This window comes from Filicampus tigris, chromosome 11 (genome assembly GCF_054856515.1).
Source record: "Filicampus tigris isolate MCC_2025a chromosome 11, RoL_Ftig_1.0, whole genome shotgun sequence".
Lineage (NCBI taxonomy): Eukaryota > Metazoa > Chordata > Actinopteri > Syngnathiformes > Syngnathidae > Filicampus > Filicampus tigris.
Window position 1 is genome coordinate 16,694,580 of NC_141227.1, and position 27,690 is coordinate 16,722,269.

Sequence of the window (27,690 nt, forward strand, 5' to 3'; positions counted from 1 at the left end):
GCCGCCGTTTTCGTCAAATAAGAAGCATCCGATTCTTATTTCGCCAATAAATTAAACATAACGTGATCATTTACTCATTTAAATTTTAATTTGCCCATGTTTATATATCGCTACGTTTTTTTTATTTATTTATTTATTTATTTGTCTGTATTTGTGTGTTGAAAATAAAACAATTAATTAGTGAGGGTGTGGAAAAGTCGCACGTATTTAATTCATTTCTTAAGATAATAATTTTCACCGCTAGCTGGTGCTATTTGACTGTTTCATTGGACCTAGCACGAGCACATGGGCCACATTAATAGGCATACGCTGCATTCGAGTTACGTCATAATTTAACCGACTGCACCCCATTTCATACTGTACACTGTCCATAAGCGTATTTCACACACTAATGGTGGCGTTATAACACACGTTTCATTGTCTTTGGATATTAAAATTCATAGCAGAACCACCTTCTTCCATAAAACCATAATGGCACGTCCTCCTGGTTGGTTTTTTTTGTGTTGAAGTGACACCGGTTTGCCAGTAAATCGTCCACAACAGACACTAATTGATGCTACGCACACGCACTACGGCCCATACGTGCACTGCATGGCGTGCATATAGCGCGGAAGGAATATGATTATGAATGAATACGTGCATGCATCACGATGCATGTGGCCTTCAGCTTTTTAATGGCGGCGTGCATGCTTCCTGTGTACGGTGAACTGAAGAGTTATGGACGTCATAAAATAGAAAAAGTCTCAAACACTCACAGGCGTTTGTGTTGCATCAAATTCACCTAACCCAAACTTTTTTTTTTAACCCAACACCCAAACACAGACAGACCCATGCACATTTTCCCGCTTGACTGGGGTGTAATAAAGCAGTAGACCTCAGCCAAGGCCATTCAGTTATGATGCAAATCAGCATATATTTCCACCTAACTATTACGCATGTTAAAATATGCGCGCGGATCCTCATTATTTCAGCAAAGACATTAAGGTGCACGCCTGTGTAGCTCCTCTTTATAGCCCTTGTAGTGGGTGAATTAAGAGCAGCCCGCCGTGAAGACATATTTTACACCCGGCAACATGCACGGCCACTTTCAGCCTCATTTGCATGAACAAGACTCATTTGCATGAACAAGATGCAGGAATATGCTGGAATATATGCACAGAGCAATCCCGATTTGAAGATAAATCAATATTGCAAAAAATATGATTGCATGTTTCAACGAAGCCCTCTTCAAGTGCATTTTTAGAATTGAAAAAAAATATTTTTATTTGTTCTTTCACAATAAAATGTATCAAATCAAATGAATCACAAAATAATGTTTCATTCACCTTTTTTTATCAATTCGAATTATATATAATTAATATATTTGTTTAAGTTATGTTAAATATTAAATTATATATACATATGTGTGTGTGTGTGTGTGTGTGTGCGTGTGTGTATGTGTGTGTGTGTGTGTGGGGGTGTGTGGGTGTGTGTGTGTGTGTGTGTGTGTGTGTGTGTGTGTGTGTGTGTGTGTGTGTGTGTGTGCGTGCTTCCAAGTTTCATAGGCTACTAGCATTCTTCTGGAATCTCTTTTTCCTAAAATTTCAAACAGTTTATATATATTGTATAACCATGTTATCGTAGAAAGACATAATTTGGTTGTTTCTGGTTTATAATTAAAAAAATGTAAATATTGCATATATTATTCCCCATTTTAAAATCATCGTATAATTATGTTTTTTATGTTCATTTTCTTGTCAATTTAATGAGTTTGTGTGATATGGCACAAACACAAACCCTTCCTGCAGCTAAATGTGCAGAAATGTATCCGGATAACAATTCGACTTTTCAATACGGAATAAAAATAAACATCATAATAGCTGTGGACACTATGATTACAGCTGATTATATCGCAACAATAAAAACATAAAAAAATGATTTGTTAGAAAGGGTCTTAAAAAAAATCCCATTTCAATAATTCTAGCGACCATATATGAATTGGCGACAGTGGACTTTGAAAGCTTGTAAACGTTATTTCAAATGTAAGGGAAAAAAATAACACTTTAAATTGGAAGTTCACTGACAAAAAGTACTTAATTTCAACAGTTGCCCATCATTAAAATGTGGTACACTGACGTAACTTCACCCTATTGAAAAATATTTAAATAATATATGATATACACATTTTAATCACGTACAACGGATGTTGGAATTAAGCGAATTCTTTTTGTAATTATTATTTCAGCGTAATCGTTGTTCGCACATGCGCAAGTTGAGTACTGCGTCTAAAAAATAATCACGCACATTATGCACTGAAAGGCAGAATTTGTATGTGTTTGTGTGTGTGTGTGGGGGGGGGGGTGCGCGCGCGTGTGAGTGTGCGCGTGTAGGTGCTTGTGTGTGCTTGTGTGCCTGTGCGTGTTGAGGAGACGTTTTACAGTCCACCATTTACTTGCATGCATGTGTGCATCCCTTGTAAAAAGTGTTTGTTATGTGGCACTTTGGTTCAAAGTCACTTTAGTGCGGACGGCGACGTGGGTTGGGGGGGGGGGGGGGGGTTCTACGTCCTTTATTGGACTTGGCGGTCTGAGTGTCAAAATAAATCCGAAGACGACAACAGACGCCGCTGCAAGGAGGACAGATGTCCATACACAGAAAAACACACACGCATGCAGTTTGTTGTTGATGGAACTCTAACGTGAAAGGTGAGTGCAAAAAAACAACAAATAAAATACTGTAGAAAACGGAAAAAATGAAAACACATTTGGTGCACACTATGGAAAACTTGAATCTATTTCCTCATGATGTGTATGCAGGCTATTTGTTATCTGACTTGTTGCTATTTTTTACGAATACTATTCTGAAAAAAAGAACGGGATATACAAAAAACACGGGATCTTTTTGAGTATATTTTGACCATTTAGGCAAACAAATGCTGTAAATTCCAATGTCTGAATTCAAAACAAGATTATTTGATTTCATTCAAACATTTACTGTAGCGCAACTTGAGAAACGGATCATTTTGCAGTGGTCTATTAATATTTCCCAAAGTTGTACATCTTGTTCTATGGCGCAACGACGCCCTTTATTTTAGATGAGCATCACATAATCAACAATACTAATGAGGATGATGATGATGATAAATATAAATTAAAAAGCAATTTTAATGTTCAAGATCATCTCAAGGTAGATAATCTTCGCAGAGATGGAAGTATATCAACATTGAAACAATAAGATCTAAAAAGATAACATATTTCAACATTAAACATGCAAATTGTACTGAACGATGACATCTATCGATGTTGTTCTACTTTCTATTGTTATTACCTTATTATACGTTCAATAATACAATGAATCAAATCAATCTAGCATTACATTTTTTTAAAGACATACAACACATATGTAGCGACCGAATAATTATGAAATAGCCTACCCCACTATTTGTACTATAACGAAGTGCACTCTACGTGTAGTATTACCGAAGAATTTTTAGGCGGCTTGATTATTCGTTTCGTTTTGCCGTCTTATGTTGCAGCAAGCATTGTTGAATTATTTATCAACTATTTTTGCCTTTTGTCCTGTAATTTATTTATTTGTACAAACTAAACCGTATTTCACGTCACTGTTTCCTGAACGTATTTGGACCAACAACTCACAAATGTTGATTTTACATATATTTGCTGTTCCGGTCACGAGGACGATGAGCGTTTTAACAGTAGAGCCCAGATAAGCTTTCGCATCGATTTGGGCCCAGCCGCGCTGCAGGGAAGCTAGCAAGAATGCACGCAAAGCATCATCATTACTATATTCTCAGATTTTCTACAAAAAAAAAAAAAAAAAAAAACGAAGAGGAGAGGAATTACCCGGTCTTGTTGTTTGCACTTCTCCCAGCCACGAGACGCCTCATTAGGCACACCAGCTTGAGATACAATCATCCAATAGAGAAAATCTAAAAGAATAAATATGATAACGCTCATTTTTAACACTGCCAGATAAATTTAACATTGTGGCTGTCCAACTGCAATGCATCGCATTGAGAACTCTTCCTAATATTTTGGCTGATAGCCTTAAAAGAGAAGATAAAGTCTCTCTTTTTTTTTATTTATTTGTAGTTACGCTCACTTTTACAGTGTAGGCACAGCCCAAAGCAAACAGTTTGAGGCTTTCATAAGCGTGTGTGTGTGCGCGTGAGCACGCCAGAGGGTTGTTAAACTTTAACAACAGTGTTACATGCCCAGGTAATGGGCCGTTTTAGTACTGTTGTATGCGTAATGACATCCAAAACAGGTGAAGTTGTTAAAACTAGTTGACCCTGGCCATGATGTCACACACTTGTGACATAACGCCCCACTCGCCTCAAAAATATGTCGTCATGTGATTGATATACCAGGCTTGACATTTCGGAAGTCTTAAATGGTCAAAATAAAGTGAAATGTGAGTTTTATATATATATATATATATATATATATATATATATATATATATATATATATATATATATATATATATATATATAAATTAACATAATCCATTTCAGAACAAGACAAATTTTAAGTAAAATTTTTACTACCGTGCAAATGGAGTAACTCAAAATAAGGTACCAAACACAAAATAATGCACCAAAACAATAAAATACTAAATCTGTAAAACTTTGTGAGTATGGTTGAAGGCATACGTCATGCATCTCACAAGTGTAAAAGGAAGCTAACCATTGTTTATTAGTAAAGCGTAAAAACAATAAAACAGTCAGCCTTGACTTAAAGTCCCCGTAAAGCGAAAATAAAAATGTCTTGTAAATTTTACACACTAAAGAGAACAGTGTTGTTAACAACCCTGACAAATTTGAATGGTATTTTTTTTTCAAGTAAAAAAAATGAGGCATTAAAATAGTTAAAAATCCAGCCAATCAAGCGAGGATAACGCTCTCAAATGTTGTGTGTGTCCATGCTGTTTCATTATAGTAATTTTCTAATGCTTACACACCACTACATGTTTGAGAATGAAATGAAAACATAATATAAAGGCGTTATATAATAAAAGGCCACCAGAAAGTCATTTGGGATTCACTTCTCATTTGATAACATTCTGCTTGTATCACAAGTGTAAAAAAATTTTAAAAATAAATTAAAAAAAAAAACACTTTTGCAACAAAAATCTTAATTTTGATAACAAGTGAAGGCGTGTATGGTTAACACTGGGGCCCTGACTTCCTGTGTTTATTTTTCTTCTCTATACAGCCCTTCCTTCATTTAGCAAAAAAAGACAGAGAAAAAGCTAAACACAGAATGGATTCTTTGAACTGAACTCTCAAATGATATTACACTTGGGAACCACCCAAAATTAACTCAGAACACACACATACACACACAACTCAGCCCCTGATGCCAGTTTCACTGATCAACACTAAATTTTTGGGAACATGTCTCTTTTTTCAAGACTCATGAAAAAGTATGAAGGGCCCATGCCTGAAATTGGATAGGAAGGCGGCTATTTTGGTTTGAAGCAGCCATTTTGGGCAAATTCCAATGCATGTATTTTTTGGTGAACTCTTACTATGTAATGTGCCTCAAAATTGTTTCAATCAGAAGCAGATATTACCGGTATTTGACAGGTATGCTTTTGCTACTTTTACTTGTCGGAATATTTTTACTTTTACTTGAAGATTTTTGCTAAGAAGATACTGTTTTCCCTCCTTTTTGCATTACATTAAGCTTCATTCTGCTTGTGCATTATATTTCTACTATTTGTTTTGGTTCAGCAGAGAGACTTGTCACATGACTCTGTTTCACCAATCCTCATAAGCACTGGTGACGTTTTCTTACATTTCACCAATCAGACGGAGCCAGACAGTCACATGACCACACAAGTCCCCAAAAAGAACAGCACTGCCATCTGTCTGGCTAAAATGGCTACATTTCAGCCTACAAGAACTCCACTTTGAACTTGAAAAAACATGTAGCGGTTTAGTTCTCGTTGTAAACACTGACTTGAGAATTGAATTTAGACCATATTTTTGTAGCAAAATCTCCATTAATGTATGTTATTTTAAAGATTTGTTTCATTAAAGTGATATTGTTAGGAATATCTGAAGGTGCAAAAAAATATTTGAATATTTTTTCAATGAGTACTTTACCAAAGTAATTATTTGGAGGACTACGTTTTACCATTACTTGAATCATATTATTCGAAAGTAAAAGTACTCTTACGTGAGAGCAATTTTTGGCTTGTACACCCACCTCTGAATAGGACACATGCATGAAAAATTCTCAAGAACCAATGCCTGAAATTGAACAGGAAGATGGCATTACACAGCGTGGATGCCATAAACAGCTGTAAAAAAAAAAAAAAAAGATTACCGGTAAGTAACAGCTGGCGAGTTTCCCCATCAGGGCGACTTGCTTTCCAGCAAGGACGCCGTGTGACATGGAAAATCCTCCTCATACTCATGCAACTAATACGCGCCATAAATCTTCGAGGAAAAGACAAAGACATACCTTTTCCCACTGTCAAGTGACCAGGTCAACTAAGACCGTGATTTATTGCTGTATTTGCGCCTCAGCTGCTTTATTAAAGGACTGACCCTTGTATGTAAGGCAGCACCACTGGTAGCAATTTAACAAGAGACCACATGTCACTAGCTGCAGTTAGCCACATGCTAATCAGACAGATTAAAAAGCTACACTAGTGTGAATGTAATCTACCAATGCACCAATGCTAAGATAACAGTTTTTTGGGTTGTTTTTTTTTGGCTTTTACATGAAGGTAACTTTCTTGCTGCATTTATGTCTTTCCTTTTATACCAAAGACCACGATAGAAATAGACCCTCGGGCTTCATTGTGTTTTTATCCTCCGTGATATGTGACTGTACGTCGGGAAGTTCTAATGATCTCTTTTAGGTGCTATCACCAAATATATCTAAACTCGGTAACCACCCCATGAGGTAACCAAAATATTAGGAAAGTTTCAAACAACAAAAGTACAATAAAATCAAACGTTATTACCCATAGCTAAAACTACAGTATTTGCTGGAAAAAAAGACAGGTCGCAGGCGAGGTGGTTAACTTGTTAAGATGATACAAAGAAAGGCCTGGATTGCAATTGGCAGTGGTGGAAGCTAACAGCTGATCAGATGCTAAAGGCAAGCTGCTCACAGTGAACATCGGTTATATTGTTTTTTATGGAATTGTTTTTCAAAGCGTCTTTACTGTACTGTACCGTCACCTCTCACTCATATCGCTGTATTTTTTTATTTTTATCGTACTTATATAGATAATTATTTGCTATATTGCCAAACTATTGCATAGTACAACTGTCTTAAACTACACAACTGCACGGCTATGGCACAGTTAACACCGCTAGCTAATTTAATATAGCCTACCATCGCTAGTTAGAACGAATTGTAATTCCTTCAAAGGTGCTTACGATAAAGGGAGGATGGACAGCCGCTGGTGCACTTTCAATCACCTTATTGAACAAACAGTAACAAAATACACAAGCACATTCTCGGATGACCTTCTGATGGCCTCAACCGAGGCCGTCACTCAACAGCAGTGGTTAACGGTTCAGCCATGTTAACAGCCAGCCAACTCCATATTATAATTTGCTAACTTCCACCTCACTCAAAAGACCAGGCCCACCTTTTAAAGGCACGCACTCATTCAATGTCACAGACACTACAGTGTAGCAAACATGGTTCAAATCCGGGTCACGGCACCAATTAAAAAATTCAGAGCTAACTTTTATCAGTAATTTGATCTTTAATGCTCGCAATATAATACAACCAGTATCTACCAGAAGACTGCATATTATCAGTACAAATATTGAATAGATGCCGAAAAAATGGTGACACGGCCATGGAATCATTTTCTGCCAGATTCTGAAGAAGGTTCTCCAAAACAAGCCCTATTCTTATATTGCCTTCCGCACCCATGTAGGAGCATGGCCTTACCTAAAAAATGTGTTGGTATCTTTCCATGTGGGACTCCACGGTCTTAACTGGTTTCAACTGGTAAGTGTGCAAGGGTGCAGATAGACAGGAAGATACAGAGCCAGGAGAAAAGTCACAGCGACACAACTGCCTCGCTCAAGTCACATATCAATTTACAGTATGTGCCATAGAGGCCTAATCTAACAAATGTGAGGATTGTGAACACAAGTGAACAAACATAATATACTTGCACCTCACATGTATATATTTTTTTCTTATATGCATGAAGCTTTAAACGTCACTGTAGTATGAGAGTATCTACGTATCAGTCCCATATGTAAGAAAATAGCTAAGAGTAAAGTAGCACATACGACATAGACGTCATTGTCATTGTAATTTTGGTGTATTTTTTCCAAGGGGTGGGGGGCGAGGGGGTGGCATCCATTATATCCCAGTTTTTGCTTTTGGCATCAGTTCTTAACCCACTTAAATAGCCAGGGTAAGTCATCACTTCAACAGTTTTATTGCTTATGCTGGTGGTTAACTTATTTGTTACTCTTGTATGCCGGTTGATAACATCAAAAAAGGACATCATGTTCACAAGAGTGACTGTTTTATTGTTTTCACATCCAAACATTAACAGTGGTTCACTTTTTATTACACTGGCAAGAGTTCAACTGGAGCACATTATTTACATTTCCTTTATTTTCTTAATTTCATGAGGGATAAAAAAAAAAGTATATCCCCAAAATAATAGAAACGTTACGTCGGTATATGACAATGCCATAAATAACATAAAAAATTGAGCATAATTATCACTTGCAAAGGCCGAATTTTGAAATCCTAACATCTTTGAAATACTAACATCTTTTCTGATGTAATTGTGTATAAATCAACACAGAGGCAACCGCGCGCAGACGTTTGGCTGCAGTGGTGATAAGGAAAGCTTCTCTTTCGACCATAAAAAGCATGAGCAGAAGCAGAACCCGGACGTCTCCTCTCAGATTTACTGGACTTGAGCGAGGCGACTGCCAGCCAAGCTCCGATTGGACGCTTTCTTTTCGAGCCCAAGCTCCTGTTAGACTCATTCGTTGACATTCAAAAGGAGATCTGCTTTGGACATCAGCAATGCTGTCCGTCAAAGATTTAAGAAGTGCTGTTCATTCCCACAACCCAGGACCCAAAGGGCCCAAAGGTGGGTCATCCCAGATGTCAGCAGCCTCATTAATTCTAACTGGATGTAGTTATCAAGTAGATCATCATAAAGGTGTGATTTGAGCAAACAAAAAAGCATTTGGGAATGTTTGCCTTCCTTGTTGAGATGATATGATTGGTCCAGGTTCAGTGCGACCCACTGTGACTTTTATGGAGCAACAGGATCCCTAGGAATGTTTTTCCTTCTTTTTGCACCATAGAGGAAAAAATCAAAATAAAGTCAAATGCATGGAGACAGTCCACGCAGCCCGGTCATGATCCTAACAGCAAAAACACTCGGTGCCTTTGTTTAATTGTACCCTGCAGACCAAAAAATGTGGGCAGGCTCAAGGTCAAAGTCTTATTATGATTTTTCCAAACGTCTCCCCAATCGCCTGCTTATATGTGCAGCTGCACTTTTATATCCTATACTTTTATGTGACGAGAACCTTTTCAACTGGAAATAAAAATGTATTTACCAAGCTATAATCATCCGCCGTCTGATTCAGGCTCGGTCCGCGCGGGTCTGTGGGACCGCAGCGCGGCGGCGGCAGCGGCTCTGTCGACAGGGTACCGGGGCCTCTGCTTCCCGGAGGCCCGCACGCATGATCATCCTCCCCCGGAAAGATGGGCTGTGTACCAGGCGGGCCGTCCTCGCATTACAACGCCTCATTTTTACCACACTTTCCCGGAGACCTGCACAGCGGCGGACCCGAGTCAGGGTTCTTTTCTATACTGGGGAACCCAGGAGGAGAATCTCCTCCCCCGGCAAGGAGCAACCGAGGCAAGCCGGTCAACGGTGTTGGATGTCGGGGGAGGAGCGGCGGAGGCGGAGGTGCCACCCAGGAGGTCGAGCGGGGACGGCGGGGAAAGAAACGAGGTCAAGCCGGGGTGCGAGTCACCCGTGGCCGAGAGGAAGTTCGAGGTCTACCCGCCTTACTGCGAAGGTGGGTTAGGTCAAGGCCCGCGTGAGTGGACGGAACGCACATATTGACTAAATATATATATATATTTTTTTTTTTTCCAAAGTGCATTTAATAGCTCTCTCTTTAATAAAAATAATGACAACTCATAAATGACGTTGATTAAGCGCCACCAGAGCAATTAATAAAGCCCTTAATTAACGTCTAAATTTATAGATTGTGATGTTTTAGGTTTAGCATGGCAATGTAATGGGGAAATGTAACCCCCCCCCCCAAAAAAAAGGTTAAACACGTGATTTTAGCATTTTTAACCAGTATCTTTTAAATAATGGGATTTAATCAAGTTTGAATACGGTTTGAAAGTTTCAATACGAATTCGGTTAATTAAAAGGTCATTATTAAAGTTAAAATCATAAAAAAAGATTCTTAAAACTATTAAAGACCAAACGTAAGTAATACAGCATATTTTAATATTATTTACGAATGCTGTAAAATAGTTTAGTAAGCTACAGGGTCAAAATGATCTTTTAAATCATATAATTTATTCTTCTAAAATAATTCAAGACCAAAATTGAGTATTCTGTTTTATGTAAATTACGTTACTGAAGCAGTGTACTGTTGTATTTAAATAATAGAAATTATACATTATAGATATATTACTAAAGCAATTGAAGACGAAACCTTAGGTAATAAAACGGTCCAATATTATTTTAGTTTACTATAATCTTTCTTTACCAAAACAGTTAAAATATTATTCTATTAAATGATAAGGTCCGAAATACATTTTACGTAACATAAACAAAAACGATTCAAGCGCAGAAATGGTATGTCACGTAAAACACATTGAATCAGTAAATTACAGGGTACATTTCTTATTTTTGAAACATTTTAAAGAATTGAGCAAAATCCTATTTAAAATTCTCTTTTCCATGTATTGCAGTTAGGTTTCAAATCTAAATCTTAAATGTCTAAATTGAACAATGCAGCGTTTCTTCGGCTTTTTAATGTGACCAGGATGTCTGATATTCTGTTGAACTGTCACAAATGTGCTCTTGTGTCGCAGCTGCAGTGAGGAGGAGTAAGAAGCGTTGTCCTTACTCCAAGCAGCAGATCAGAGAGCTGGAGAAGGAATTCCTCTTCAACGTCTACGTCAACAAGCAGCGACGTGCTCAGCTCTCTCGTCTCCTGCACCTCACTGACCGGTACGCGTGTGCATGTGTGTCACCTTGTGCAATGCATAAAAATAATAACACGTGTGAGTGTGTGTGTGTGTGACGTCTGCACTCACATATGGAAAGCAGCAAAGTCTTCTTCGATGACACCTCAGGTTTCCACGCAGGCTCCTTCCGGCAGGGGAGAGAACGTTCCACGTTTATTTGTACGCCAAGCAGTTACATAGCAACAGTGGCTTCAACTATTAGGCAATGTTCGCCAAATCTCTTGAATGGATTCACGCTTTCGATAAGCAAGAATGACTTTTGTTATGTCTTGGCTTAAATTGAGCCATTAAGTTAAACCCAAAATAAAGTAGCATAAAGAACATTCTTCTACTTGGAGTAATGATAATATTATATTAATTTAATGTTTTTTGTTTTGTATCAACCACATTTGGATCATTAAACATGCCCCGGGTCAATTTGACCCATGACCGAGAAAGGAACTGAACAGGCGTGTCAGGTGTGGCAAAAGATCCATTCAGTTTTTAATTTTCGTGCTATTGTTTGGTTCTGTTGAATGAATATGAATATCTCTTAAATCATCTAAAAATGGCAAAACTACATATAAACAACAACAACAACAACAAAAATCCCATTGATTGTAAATTTTATGTCTCAATTTGGACTGCTGGCTTTGAGGTATATTTGTTGTGAAATTTGTCCACCAGATGGCGCTACATTTTCCCATTCAAAGCATGCAGCACAATTCCACACCGTTTACTGTTTGCAGCTTGCGAACGTCACATGACCAAACCAATGAAACAGGTGACCGCTCATAATAACAACCTGAGCCCTTGGGCACTGTGATGTCATTTTCAGTCGACAGCAAGTGGCAAAATGGCCGCCCCCTGAGATGGATAAAAACAAGTGGATTTTGCTGCTTTAATCATATTCCACAAACACAATCTTCATCAAAATACCATATTTAGAGCAGCGGGGGAGCAAAGAACATATTGTGAAGAATTTTGGGGGACTTCTTCTTTATGGGTTAAAATATTGTCACATGACTACTTGACATACTTATGTTAGAGCATATTCCTATTTGCATTGAATATTCACGCTATGATGTTTACGATGATGGCAAGTGACATCATGGCTCTAAATCCGACCATATGCTGTCATTTGTTTGGCCAGCGAAGAAGCTGGCATCCAATATCCACATTAAATCAGATGCCGTTATTTGATCCTTCATATTTATTTTTATTTATGATCTTTCTGTAAATCAACGGAGTGTGTCTTGTTGTTGTACAGGCAGGTGAAGATCTGGTTCCAGAATAGAAGGATGAAGGAGAAAAAGCTGGGCAGAATGCAGTACTACTGCAATGGACTTCAACCTCTCATGGATGTGTGAATAGGAGATCATTAAATGGAGATCATCACATCAAATTTATATGGGATTATTAATCAAATAAATGCCAATCCAAAGTCCATTAAAGCCGTGATCCGTGTGAGAAAGAATCACTTAATTCAATAAATAAACACATTTTTTTAACAATTTTTTAACATTAAAATGAATGAAAATCTATTATCAATGGATGGCTATAAAATGAAAGGCGATCCAAATTAAAGTCCCTGTAAAGTTAAAATAATTGTTTTTTAAATTGGACTCACCAAATAGAAGAGTGTTGTGTTATTAACAACCATGCCAAACTTAAATGATTAAAAACAATCATTAAGTATATGAAATGAGGCTACAAAACTGTACAAAAAAAAACAACCTTGCAGTTCTCTCCGCTCTCAAATGCTGTGGGCGTGTCCACTGGCGAGCTGAAAACACACCCCACGCAACTGTCGACTGTCAAACAAATACCAACCTGGAAAAATAGGCGCTACTTGTCTAGCATCATTCTTCTGCCTACACATAACTAGATGTTTGAAAAAATATCTGCTGAAAGACTCCAGGTCGTTGTGGGCCTGCAACAACGAGGCACTCTAAAGCATGGGGATGTGGTGGACTCAGCAGTGCGTCATGTGGCACCATTTTAGCCACGCCCCCAAAAAATTAGGAGAACTGAAATGTTTAATATGTTTCGAAACAAATCTCTGCCTTCACTTTACAGGGTCTTTAAGGTGGGACATGAGAGGAATGTATATTTCAAGTGGTACTTGGTGTAAAATAAAATAAAATAAAATAAAAAGTCACATTTATAAAGTCTAAAGCTCCTCAGTTTACCATAGGTTTGAGGAAAAATATGCCTCTGCACCATCTTAACATCACGGAAAATATCAGCCTATACCTCAGCGAACTTCAGTACACAAACCACTAAAAGATCTTTTTTGTAGAGAAGATGACAGATATACACAAGAATTTGTGTTGTTTTTTTGTTTTTATGTGTTATTAACGCTTCCTTTTTACACTTCTACGAGTAGTAGTAAAGTGTTACTTGAAACGACACGAGCCGTTAATAAAAAACTTTACGACAAAAAGTTAAACACTAGCTTTTCTGTTCTTTTATCCCTCTCTTGTCACTTTGAAGCACTTTATGGAATTTTCTTCAAATAAAAGTGACTTGTGTGTGCAGTTGTGCACAATATAAATACACTTTAGGAAAAAAAAAATACATTGCATTAAGACTTGCGAAGGGAATGATTTATCTCTGGGATAAAACGTAAAGGTACAAAAACTGTCTATTGCTCTTTGTGAACATTCTGAATAAAGACATGAAACAGTACCTCTGTGTGTGTTAACATTGGTCCCCATTATCTTCACCAATACATGGGCACACATTAGCTAAATCATACATATTATTACCTTTCATAATAGACAACATGAATTGAATTCAAAAGACTTCCTGTTTCTGAAAGCCTCAAACGGCAAACTGTGAGCTTGATGACAGGGTGGACAATTGTGGCTAATGTTAGCCTTTTATGAGCACATGGTGGAACTTCACTTAGCGACATGATTCAGTTAGCAAGCCAATGTTGTAGTGTTTCACAAATTTGTTTTGAATTTCTGAAAGGTTCTTACATCAATCGATATTTTACGATGACAGAGTGGACATGCTAAGCAATTTCAGCAAGAAAACAGAAATGATGATTCCGTAAAGACATGATTTTGACCTGTCCCACAAACTGCACTAACACACAAACATGGAACTGATGACTAAACAAGAAAAACGTTTTTTTTTTCTGTTGAGAGAAGAGATTCTACTCTTTATTTTGGTGGTTTAGCTGCTTATATTGAGACAGGACCTCGAACAACTGCCAATATGCAGAACTCTGCTTTGAAAACGGCTGTTAGCGAATGAGCTAATAAATAAATGACATGAGATTTGGTGTTAGTTGCATATTGGGGTCTGAAAATTTGCCTTGCCAGAATACTAAAGTCCAAATGCTGTTTTTTTTTTTTTTTTTATGTTTCAAACAGTGATTTTCATGCTTAATCGTGACTTAAAGGGTTTGACCTAGCAAATACTCCAGTTCTTAATGCAGGTTGTTTTTAATACAACTACAAGTGCTATTAAATCAACTTTGTTGCTAGGTTACGACACTTATATTTGTGTATCATCCATGTGTGAAGGGTACTACAGGACACAAACTCATCCCTACGCGCGCGTGTGTGTGTGGGTGTGCGTGTGTGTGTGTCTCAGACGAGTCCAAGTCTGAAACTTGAACCGCACACATCAACACCTCCCAGCCCTGCAATTTCCTCCTCCTCGGCCACTTTTATTGGGGGCAATACACTCTCTTCACATTCACTCCAAAGCTCGTCTGCCTATGTGTGTGTGTGTGTTTGTGTTCATTTATGTGTTTGTGTGTGTGTGACGTGAACACATACACACAGACAGACACAGACAGCCACATGAAAGAGTAGATTGTGTTTTAAATGAGCGGCAATAAAGTGCAGCAGCAGCCTGTTCAGCTGTGTGGGCCAACGCTGATGCACTTCCACTTTATTGTGCCTTACTGCCTCATTGTCATTTGATCAACCTTTAAAGTCAAATGAAAAAAAAAAAAAAAAAAAAAAATCGAGTGGGCTTTTCCACCTGAAGTGTATAGAGACGTTTTTTTCTAGCATGTATTCAGTATCCGTGTGATTTGGCTTACGGTCCATATACTAGTACGCCCTTTGTCCTCACTAGTAACAGAGTGCAGCACACTAGTAGAATGACTGTCTAAACTAGTAATATTTTTTCCATGATTAGTGCCACTGGAAAGCAGTTGCAGCCTTTGTTTTATTCGATATCCATCTTCGAGTTCTTGTACACTGAAAAAGGGTTTTGTTGAATTTACTCAATTTTATTTCATTAAGTGGCTGCACAAAATAAATGTATCTGGATCCAGATCATTTTAAATCATGAACCACTTGAAAAATTGAGTAAATTCAACACCATTTTTTTCAGTGTGCTAGTCTACACTTTGATCTCACTAATTGTAGCAAAAACAATTCAATGAACTATAGAACACGGAAGGTTTTCCTGTTCACTAGTATGACAACAATGTTAATAGTGAGGTAAAACTGCACTAGTTGACAATTGCATTCTACTAGTACACTGAAAAAAAATGCTGGTTAAATTTACTCAATTTTATTTTGTCAAGTGGTGCCACAAAATAAAAACATCTGTAACCAGATACATTTTTAAAGTAGATGTATTAAAAAAATGTATAAGGATTCAGATGATTTTATTTCGTGAAACCACTGAAAATAAAATTGAGTAAATGATGCACAGCATTTTTTTTTCCCAGTTTACTATTAATAAAATAGAATATTCGACTGGTTAATGGAAAGCCTTTTGAGTATTTATTACACATTCTTGATATCCATCATAAAGTCCATGTACCAGTAAGACAAGTCAGTGCAATAGTAGAATGACTAATAGACGATGACTGTGTCGTATTAGTAATGCATTTTTCACCAGTAGTTCCTCTGGAAAAGTTTTTGAGCATTTATATCCAGCTTGAGGTCCATGTACTAGTCGACTCTTTGTCCTCACTAGTGTGGACAATTCAGAGCACTAGTAGAACAACAAGAATGTCATTTAATGTAGAACAACATTGGCACACTGCTGGGACAACTACTAGTTCCTAGTGAGGTAAAACGGTGCACTATTTAACAACTGTGTGCTACCAGTACTACTTGTTATATACACATTTAAAATTCTACTAGTTAACATCTAGTGCCTCACGTAGTATTAATAGTGTGTAGACGATAATGCGCAGTTTTGCCACACTAACAGGAAGTGTGCAGAAATTTCATACAGTCATAGAAGTGCGCCCTACTCATTCTACAGTGAATTGTCGAGCATCCTAGTACATGGACCTTCAACTGGATAGCAAGGATATCGCTTAAATGCTCAAACGGTTTCACCATAAAGTTGCTTGAATGTTTACTGAGATGAGGTAGCTAAGGAGAGAAGAAACAACGCTGATTTGAGATCCCACTAATCTGCTGAATTGTCTTACTATAGTGAGGTCATAAAGTTTACTAGTAGATGGGCCTGGAGCTGGATTTCAGCGATATGGAATAAATGCTCCAATGACGCTCCTTTGAAATGGAGATAAGGTTGTCATTTACATAGGCGATAGCAGCATATGTGATGAAAACACATCGTATTGGATTCTGATTGATTTCTCAGTGTCATTTTGACGACCCGAATCAATGCAGACCGGGAATACAATTAACATCTCGATGGAAATGCAATTATGCAAATCAGGTTGGTGATGGTATGAGCTCTTTTATGTGTAAAATGTGCATGGTGGTGATATGACCGATATCATGATATGAGGGGTTTTATGTAAATATAGTAGTGGAATGAAAGCATTACTGAATACAGTAGTTTAAAAAAATAGTCAGCACACTACTATACTATTACTACTACTACTAATAATAATAATAATAATAATGATAATAAGAATAAGAATAATGATAATAATACAGAGAATCTGTTGAGATTTAAATATTTTTACCCATGATGATGCTGATTCAATACAAACAGGTGCAATGCTTTAAGTGTTGTTATAAAAATATTAAGTGCTACACTAAGTTGACCACAGGAAACATTAGCACAACTTCAAAGTTGAACAATGATGAATGACAAGGTGAGTAGGAGGTGAGTCTCTCCACATTAATAACCACCTTCATGTTTATTGCTTTTCATTATTATTGGTTAGGGGACTTTTGTGCTCACATTTTATTTTTCATATGAACGTATTGGTCGGGCTACTCTGGATGAGATTAGAAAAAACAAGGAAAGAATATGTAAAAATTGTGAAATATTAGATACACATTTAAAAACAACTTTCTATAATAAATTTGATTGAATTTAATAATCTATTATTTAATCAATTTATTACATTTTTACTGTAAAAAACGTTGCCTTGCTTTACCAGTTTAATTCGTTCAGTGACTAAAGTAAAAATATTTGTATCTCAAATCAAATTTAATGGAAATTCCGGCGCACAAAAAACACAAACAGAATTTTTTTTAATTGTTGTTTTCATAACAAAAATGGCACGCTACAGTAGGATTTGTTTTTTCAGGCCAACGCTCAATGACTGCTTACCTTTCATGTTATACAATGCATTTGTAATTCAGTGATTCTTTCACAGACCACTAGAGGGACCCCACCTCCCCAGTAGAACACTTCGATTATCACTGCTAGTAGATCCAAAGGGATTTCCAGCAAAACTCTGAACACTTCCTCTCTGGTGACGTTGGCGCAAGATTAAGACTGCTAGGAGGCAGCGCCCCCTGGAGGCAGGCACAAGTCTCCGAGGCCTGTATCATGCAGAGCGCAGCCACTAACTACGAGCTAAATGACATTTTAGGAGCTGATTCATGCCTTTCTCTCTTTAATCCCAGACCTGCTGCCGGGGGTTTATTCTAGGCCGATAAAGCAGTGAGGACATTTTAGGAGGTGAAATATGGCCGCTCTCAAGTGTTGGCTGCATGCAAGCTGCTCACTTTTTATCCCCCCCAAACCCCCACCCCCACCCAAAGTCTGCAGATGGAAAACTTCATGTGGTAGCCTGATTGGTGAAATGTAGCTGCAGTAGTGCTAAATTCCAGGGAGGTGGCTCACATTGAAATGTTTATTTTAAGTGCCAATGATTAATAAATACGCTTATTGAATGAGATTCCATGGAGGGAAATGTTACCTGAGGACAAATAAAGGCCTCATTGATCGAGTTTTAATTCATCCAGTCAATAGGAGGTGCTGTTATAATGTATGTGCAATGAAGAGCAGAAATCTGAATTATCAATATATATAGTATAATGTCGCTGTCCTGCGAAAAACACTAATGTCCAATTTTGGGAAAAAAAAAAATGTTCAAGTTAATGCGATGTCTGTAACGCCGAAATACCATTCACGTAAAAATAAGAAAATTGAAAAAAAAATGGACATAATTGTTTTTCACATGACAGCAACGATATAGTATTTTACAATATTTACTTTTTAAGCTCTTGAATAGCAATGATTGCTTTGTACTACAGAGTTGAATTTGCAAAACAGTTTAATCTAATGATTATTATAATCAGGAAAATTGATCAAACTTCTGTCGAAATTCTAGGTGCAGGACTGTCTGTATATGCAAACCAATTTGCATATTCATGCACTCATCCGCCTCTATGAGTGCTACATATGGAACATTAATATTTATTGTTAATCAAAACAAGAGACGCAATCTTGCATTTATTACTTTGAATCCTCATCTTGATTTTATTTATGGAAGTAAAACATCTCATACACAAAGAAATGTATTTGGCAATTTTTAAAAACTACACACACAAAATTATACCAACAATATTTTGTGTCACAAGGGTAAAGTGCAAAGTTCTTTTTTTTTTAGGAATAAACACGTTTAAGAAATATTATTGTATGCATCCATTTTGTTGTTTTCTTAAATGCATTTTTGACATTCTTTTTTGGAAGTCAGCACTTGAGCTTTGCATAGAAAAGAGTTGTGTTTTTTTTTTTTTTTTTTTTTGCTTGTTCTGCACATTAAAAAGTGCGTGTATAGCAATTAAGTTGCATTTGCAGCTCCGAGTAGTGTAAAAGTGAACAAGTGGTCACTAAGTAATAGTGGTGCTCGCTCATTCATTTTTCTCTTCATAAAAAGACAGAATGGAAGCACACTTAACTCGCGCACACTCACACGCACACACACAGATCCTCGTTACCTTGCTTGTAAACGTCTCTGCTATTTCATTCACCCTGTAAAAGTAGTTTTGTGTGTGTGTGTGTGTGTGTGTGTGTGTGAGTGCGTGTGTGCAGCACGCACGTCCATCTGGCATAGCACAGGCCTCCTATCACATTTGCGAGCACAAAAGAATGATTTGATTTATTTGCTCTGCTGGGTAAATACAGTGCGACCATGTGATCCGCGCCATAACCAATAGGCGGCTGAGGAGAAGGTAAGGGCAGGAAAAAAATTACTACCATTTTAGGGGAGGATGGAAGCCACTATACTGACCCATCTAAGGTTTTACAGTCGTCTTTAAGTGTCTTTTTTATTGAAATAATAAAATAAACATGTCGCTAACAAATTATTATTCCATGATGGGGCTGCAGACTGAGGAGCCGTACGGTGCACATTTCCTCCCGGCAGGCTTGCAGGCGTCGACGGCCGGCTGCGCAAAGCCATCACGCGGCGCGGAGGAGGAGGAGGGGACCCCCGGTTCGCACATTCCGGATTTCGCCCACTTCCCCAACAAGCAAAGCGGCTTGAATGGCTTCTCCCCGTGGACGAACCCCCCCTCGGCGTCTTCGCCGCCTTCCCCGCCGCTGCAGGCCCCCCCGGGCGCGTCCATCACGGGACTTTTCCACCCTCACCACCTCCTCGGCCACCACCACCAGCAGCCGCCTCCACCTCCGCACCTCCAGCCCCAGCAGCCCCCTTACTACGCCGAGCACCTAGCCCCGGCTTCGGAGGGCCGCTTCGTCCGCTGTTGGGAGGGCCCCGGCCCCACCGCCGAGGGCAGCTTCGCCGCCTGCCTGCCCCAGGCGCAGGGGTGCCCCTCGAACCCGAGCCCGAGGTTCGAGGCGGTGAAGCCCGACAGCTCGCCGCCTCGGTCGCGCGGAAGCCCCGGGGACTCTAGCTTCGCCAGCCCGAGAGAGGTGGTGCTCGAGCGGCTGGGGACGGCCGAGGAGCTCCGCCGGAAGCCGGAGCCCAAGAAGGAGGACGACGAGGAGGACGAGGAGGACAGGAGGAAAGGCCAACCGGTGCAGCCTGACCCAGGTAAACATGCACGTTCAGAACCATATGCTCGAGAGATGTGTGTGTCTGTACAAGTGTGTGCGTGTGTGTGCAGGAATGTGGCCATATGTAAGGAAGTGTGTGTGAGAGACTTTTATTGGCCTATAAACGTCCTCCGGGCCTCAACGACAATGTATAAAACTTTATTGTGCATTAAAATAATTAGAGCGACTTTTGCTGTTATTTAGCACGTTTCACGCCATGCACGCCGCACAGGTGTTTACAACGCTGCTGCTGCTGCATTCACACGTATGCACTCGACGGACACTTCATTAGGGACACCTGCACTGTCCCAGCAGCATGCAGAATTGGGCCGACATGGACAAGTTGTAATGCTTGGCTTTTATTGAGTCAAACTGCTATGTGAGCTGTTCCTTATATTGCGGCTACGTGATTTAACCGCTTGTGACAGAATTATAGAAACAGCCCCCATACTGCAGTTGCATAGTACCGTCAATAAGCGTTAAATCAAAAGTAAGCGTTACTACCTTTAAAAGGCAGAATTTGGCTGTGCCTAATGAAGTGTCCCACGAGTATATTTCAATATTTTGACTACTAAACCATATAAGTGCAGGAATATGTAATATAGGAGGTGTGGTAAAACACTGTCTGAATTAACGTCCTCCACAGATCACGAGTGTAACTAAAAACAATTATAATGACTAAAACCTTTGAAAAAAAGAGTAAGTCTTTTAAAATATACTTAAGTCTTACAAAAAACAATAAATAAAACGCAACTAGTCATCATTGATAGTCATATAAATTAATTGAAATGACTCAATGACATAAATAATACAAATAGCAGCAATTTGAATGTAAAGAAAAGTATTTTTGTGCATGTGTGGGTGCAAAACAAGTGAAAATGGTCAATGTGACCTTTCCAAGAAATGCTAGTCCTAACAAATACAAGAAAACAAATCTAAATGAAAGCAATATGTCATGAACGGGATTAGTGTATACAATGCTATTATTTGTGTTAAAAAAAAGCGAAAAGTCAAGTTGTTATGGTTACAATACAATAAATAAAGTTAGAATAAAAAAAAGAATTAGAGCAACTTGCATCTCGTGCCACAGCGTGTGTGTATGCGTGTGTGTGGGTGTGTGTGTGTCTTTGTGTGTGCAAAAAAAGAGATATAAGTCATGCTAGTTAAAATTTTCCTGGTCATCCCATTAGTTAAGAAGATAAATAAAACAATGTCAATTAAAGCAATTTAGTTGTCGTTTCGCTATTTCTGTGCCTTAACAAAGTTCTTTTGAGTGAATGAAAAGTCAAGTCACTGAGAATTTTCCAGGTCATGCAATGGATTAAAGTGGTAAGAAAATCAAAAGATGAATTGAATTAAAGCAATTTTGGTGGTACCCCTATTTAGACATCAAAATTTTCCAGTGCTTTTTAAGTGTGTGCATGCAAAAAGAGCGAAAAGTCTGAACAATTTCCAAATCATTCAAGCGCTAAAATAAAATGAAATAAATACATAAATTGTTTTTTTTTAATCTGAATTTAATAATATAGAGTATTGCAGTGCCTGCAAAGCTGTATGAAATGAGCAAAAAGTCAAGTAGGTCAGAATTTTCCAGGTCATCAAGTAACAAAATCTGTGAATTGAAAATATTGAGATATCATATTGGCTGCGTCGCTATTTTAAAGCTATACAGTGCATGCAATTCAAAAAGAGAAAAAAATTCAAGCTGGTCAGTGAGGATTTTGCACGTCATCCTAGAGCTCAATAAATAAATACAAAAATAAAACAAAAATTCCATATTACATGTTGCAAGCTAGCGCATACAAGGCTGTAAAAATAAAAAAGAGTGACAATTCAAGTCATGGAATTGAATTTTTCAGCTCATCCCAACGCTGAATAAATGGATGGAAATGACAAAAAAACAACAACAAAAAAAACGAATGAAAGCAATTTTGCTATTTCGCTACCATAACACGATGCTGTGCAGTAAGAGTGAAAAGTCAGACAGGTCAGGGTGAATTTTCCAGGTCATCTTTGGTGCTAAATAAAAAAAATGAAGAGGCTTTAAAAATAGCTTCGAGCTGCTTGATGGCAGAGTGTGAAACACGAGCCTCATATATACTTGTTGCTCTGTGCTCCTGGAGGTCCAACACCAGCCGTATTTTTTAACCCCAGCTTCTCCGAGAAGGGAGGCCAATAAAACACGAAGCTCGGGATATCTCGATCTTTTTTTTTTCTTTCTTTTTTTTTTAACAACCAAGGCCCGAGTGCTGCCAGAATTGGACTTGTTGGGATTTATAACTGCACTTCTTACAAAACCTGACAAGATGTTTTGGATCGGGGGAGCAGGGAAGGTGAATGGGAATATAAAAAGGAATAGATAAAAACATAATCATGGCCTGATCTCCAATGAGCCCAAAAGCCACCCAGTCATAAAACGTCTTCCTGGGGATTGATTTGGGGACAATGTCATTTTAGGAGTGTCAGTGAATAGGACGGGCTGGGATAAGGGAGGCGAGGGTGGAGCATAAGTTGGTGGATGTCTCAAAATTCTTTGGGCGCTTCTCATCAAACCTCCATGTGCAACCTGGAATAGTTTGTAATAACAATATTACACCCCTATTCTTTATAAAAACTTACGGAAACAGCATAATTACATATAATGTAAAGAATGAAAAACTTAGTGCATCTTGAGTTCATGCTTTAAGACTGTGCGGCTCTTTCTGGTTTGCGCACCTTGGCCACCAGGGGGCAGTCTATTATTTGCATACATATACAGGAAGATAGTCACACCTGCTCAGTAAGCTGCAGTGATAATTGAGTTTCACATGATAAAGAATGTGCCTGTAACTATTTTTATGTTGTCTGTCTACATGGGTTGCTGCACTGTTGTTTAACTCTCCATTGCTTATAGGGTATAACACCATGATATTGATGCTAGTTTTGTTAGCCTGTCCATTGCATTTCGTATTGTTTGTAAGCATTAAGAAAGTGCACTTTTGTAAGACAAAGTTATGTGATTTGGCCACACACGCGACGTTTAATTCTGTTTGATTTATCTTTAGTTTTACTGTAAACGTCAATAAACAGTGTGAAGCCTTTTTTTTTTTTTTTTTTTTTTTAAGAATTGTTCGCTATCTGCCAAATGTCTGCTTGCTGTGAGGCAAGTTTAGTGCCACCATACAGTACACTGTAAAAAACACAAATTGTATATTCGGGCCCAAAATAGTAATTGAAGTTCGAAAAAACTGTAAAATACAAATTACTGACATTTGTGGCAACAAAGCAAGCAATTTCAAGCAGGGGTTAAATAAAAAGGACAACAGTTTTATAAGCTCTTGTTTTTTTGTTGTGAAATGCAGGAAAGCTCATTTTCACATCAGCAAAACTTAAAACACTTCGTTGAATTTCCCAACTGAAAATGTTATTGAAGGGTGTTCCTTTGAAGTTCAACTTCACCCCCTTTTTTTTTTTAAATAGTGAGCAGTTGTCATTCAAATTTTTGATTGCAATGGAAGACAAAAATCAAATTTGGCCAAGCAATGACCCATTACTTGAAAAACTTTGGGTCATTTATAAATTGAGGTACCACTGTGTTTTCCAACCGAAGTCTTGCTAAAAATGTAAACATCCACATTGTGACACACACTCAAGTCCATGTGGATGGAAACTATTTTTTTTGTCTGCATCCACATGCCCCAATGGCATTTTGATGTGAGAATTCAGTCGGACTTCGTACAAAAAAGTTGCACTACTATAGTAACAAAATGGCAATGTTTTGAGTGATGGGTAGCATGAAAATGTGTATAAACAGAAGTTATGAAAATAACAGATCCTAACCACTTCGAAATGTCATATATTGTGGTTAAATATTCCAGAGCAACATGTCGACGATTTGTATGGAATGTTATTGTGGTAGGCCTTGCCATTTCTGTTGAGTGGAGTCGCTTGGCCAGCTCATGCCCACGTTCCAAAAATCTTTTGTGCAATTTTCAACTAAATTCTTGTATTTTTTTTGTCTGTACATAAAGCAAGATGCCCAATGTGCTCCAAAAATTGCAGAAATTTCAGGTTTTTGTGGCATAATTTGGAATTTCCCTATGTAGCCTGTCAGCAATTTTTATGAAATGTATTAAAGCAGATATTTCCATTTTCATCACTTTTATGCTCATGACAGTTGTACCCTAGTCCATTTGCTAAAATATATTTTCTGCAAGATTCCAACCTAGATTGTGCATCACTGCTCTCAAAGTGCTTGGAAAACATGCTGCTTTTTCACGTTTTCATCTAAAAACTGGTGCACGCCGGCCGTTTTTGTGGACTGTATGGTATCATTGCTCAGTCACAAGTACCGAGCAAGAAAATTCACGAAATAGTTGCAACCCGTCCAACAGATATAAAAAACAATGGCCAACAGAGGGAGTTTCTCAGACGAAAAAGAAAACATAAGGAAGATGGAGGGGGGAAAAAAGAGCCCCAGACTATGCTCCTCGTTTGGATTTGGGGGAAAAAAAACACTCAGCAAACTGCCAAATGAATACACAACAAATAACGTTTTTGTTTTGGAGAGATATACCACAGATGTTTATCTTCTTTTTCTCCACCCCGCCGCAGAGAACCCGTCGGCCAGCTGGATCCACGCCAAGTCCACCCGCAAGAAGCGCTGCCCCTACACCAAGCACCAGACGCTGGAGCTAGAGAAGGAGTTCCTGTACAACATGTACCTGACCCGGGACCGGCGCCTGGAGGTGGCCAGACTCTTGAATCTGACCGAGCGCCAGGTGAAAATCTGGTTCCAGAACCGCCGCATGAAGATGAAGAAGCTGATGATCCGGGAAAGGAGGAGCATCAATGAATAGGGGAGGATGGCTTGGGATGGGGGGAGGGGATGTAAGATAAGCTTGTGGACATCTTCTTCAAAAACGGATCTTTTTGGGAGCTTCTCCCCAAACCTCCAAGTGCAAGCTGAACGGATGTCACGGGACTTTTAAGTAACAGAAACTTTGTGAACTGAGACTAAGACATCCACACTGTGACATACTTAAATCCACATGAATGCAAACTATATTTTTTGCTTCTGTCCCCCTTGTTGGCATGTTCTTGTGAGAATTTAGTAGGATTTTGTACCCCCCAAAAATGTACAAAATTAGTAGCAAAGTGACATTTTTTGGAGGGGTAACTTGAAAATGTGTATTAACAGATGTCATGAAAATAATGTACATTAATCACTTTCAAAACGTGGTCAGACATTGTGGTAAAATGTTCCTCAATAGCTCTTTATAACTATTAACACACTTTTTGTACCATTGCCAATTTGATTCTTGCAACACTATGCCTGAAGTTCTCCGAAAATATGGCCAATGAAATTTCACGTTGTAAATTGTCATGGTAAATGTCACGTTATAATGTAATATGCTACCAAATTATGTCAATGTTATTTTAACATTTGTTTTGCAGCACTTCGACCATATCTATGGAATCTGATGAAAACATTACAAAGTAAAATTAAGACGTTCACTCTGCAACACACTCTGTCCGCAGAAATGCGAACAATTTTTGGGTGTTGGCATATTGCAAGAATTTAGTCGGATTTTGTACGAAAAAAATAACTGCAAGTTGACATTATTTGGAGAGGTAACTTGAAAATTTCAACTAAAAACTATATGGGCTAACTACAAAATGTGGTAAAAGAATGCGGTGTGCTCAGAAACTGGTGAAATTTCACATTTTTGTTTCAGATTTTGTGCAATTTTTAGAAATTAGGAAATGATATGCCTTAAGCACTGAAATGGTGGTAAAATATTGTAAACTATGTGTCTGAATTTTAAGCAAAACCATGTATGATGATGATGTGCTAAAATGTACTTACGGTACCAAAGGTCAGAGTATTTTTTGCTTCTATACCCCTGTCAGCATGTTTTTGAGAGAATTTAGTAGGACTTTGTGCAAAAAAGTGCTGCTTTTTTGAGTGTGGTAGCTGTAGTATTGCTGAAAAGTCCATTTATTAACATAATTTCCATGGTTAACTGTGAATTATTTATTACTCAATTATCATCAAGATGGTACTGAATTATGTTTAGAAAATAATACATTGGCATATGTAGACAATCCCACATAAATGCAATTTATATTTTTGGCCTTGGCCTCATGAACATTTAGTGGAGTTTTACACCCAACAAAAGCAGTAAATTAGCGAAATTGCAATAGTTAGCTCCTTTCCATTTACAATCCAACTTTTTGTAAGATTCCCAGCGAAATTCCTGTGCAAACCCAGCACCCTTTTCCGACAAAATTTTGTATGGAAGATAATGCTTTGTATTTGGGCAACAATATGTCCAAAGGGCTCAGGATATTGTAGAAAATTCTGTATTCTGACGAGATTTCGCATTTACCACCTAGCATGTCGGCCATTTTTGTGAAAAGTATCGAGGCAGAGGTCGCCATTTTTATTATTTCGCTCATTACAGTCGCACTCACTTTTTGTACAAATTCCAACTAAATTATTTTGAGAACACATTTTTACATCTGAATTTTGTGATGCATTGTCATGACTTTACAAAATGCACAAAGTGCTTCAACAATCAGGCAAAATTTAAAGGTATCATGGCAAAATGTTAGCCATTTTTGTGGAATGTATCAGTGAAGTGGAATTGCTAGTGTTCGACTTTTTATAAAATATCCAACTAAAATGTGTGGATGCAAATGTTAGGAAATATGTTCAAAGTGCAGAGAAATTGCAAATGCGTGTGTGTGTGTGCGTGCATGTGTGTGTGTGTGTGAGGGGGGGGGTCCGTTTTTGTACGCGGGAACATAATTTAGTGGCTAACATTTTGTCTAATTTAGAAATACATTCTGGAATCACATTTTGTACGTAAGGTGATTGTAGCAGATGTCAGGAAATATGATATCAAATGATGGCTAAATATTCAGAATTCTTTGCGCAGCATGGCAGCCAAATTTATGGAATACATCAAAAGAGGCCTCACAATTTTTGCATAGACGAGTCGCAAGGGTTAAAAAAAAACTGTTTTGTATCATGTCCTACTAAATTTTCATGTTAACATGCAACCCGCCCCCCTCCTATTTTTCACGTCTGTGAAGTATTGTAATTAGTAGCAAATTTAATGTCAAATGTTAGGAAATGATAGAGCACCATGTTGGAGATCATCGCTTCTTGCACAGATTACTCATCTAGGACTTAAATTTTCATACAATTTCCTACTAAAATACTCATTACGACGTGTCACCCCCCCCCAAAACAATTTTGTAGTATTGTATTTAGTTGAAA

At 38.1% G+C, this 27,690-nt stretch overlaps 2 protein-coding genes and 1 long non-coding RNA gene across 3 annotated transcripts in view; 2 read left to right on the forward strand and 1 right to left on the reverse strand.

The window, feature by feature from the left end:
- Positions 1–9,570: 9,570 nt before the first annotated feature.
- On the forward strand, positions 9,571–13,913 carry LOC147139945 (homeobox protein Hox-D11-like). The gene is made up of 3 exons (XM_086044624.1): positions 9,571–10,048; positions 11,088–11,226; positions 12,493–13,913. The coding sequence occupies exons 1-3, from the start codon at positions 9,571–9,573 to the stop codon at positions 12,590–12,592; spliced, it is 717 nt and encodes a 238-aa protein (XP_085900750.1). The 3' UTR covers positions 12,593–13,913.
- Positions 13,914–19,654: 5,741 nt separating this feature from the next.
- LOC147139946 (homeobox protein Hox-D9b-like) lies at positions 19,655–25,916 on the forward strand. Its single transcript, XM_086044620.1, has 2 exons — positions 19,655–20,421; positions 25,017–25,916. Exons 1-2 carry the CDS (start codon positions 19,716–19,718, stop codon positions 25,259–25,261), a joined length of 951 nt encoding a protein of 316 aa, XP_085900746.1. The 5' UTR covers positions 19,655–19,715; the 3' UTR covers positions 25,262–25,916.
- LOC147139947 (uncharacterized) overlaps positions 22,408–27,690 on the reverse strand; it is a 31,075-nt gene continuing 25,792 nt past the window's right edge. The window contains exon 3 of the long non-coding RNA XR_015088584.1: positions 22,408–22,989. This is a non-coding gene — a long non-coding RNA (uncharacterized LOC147139947). The remainder of the gene's footprint in view (positions 22,990–27,690) is intronic.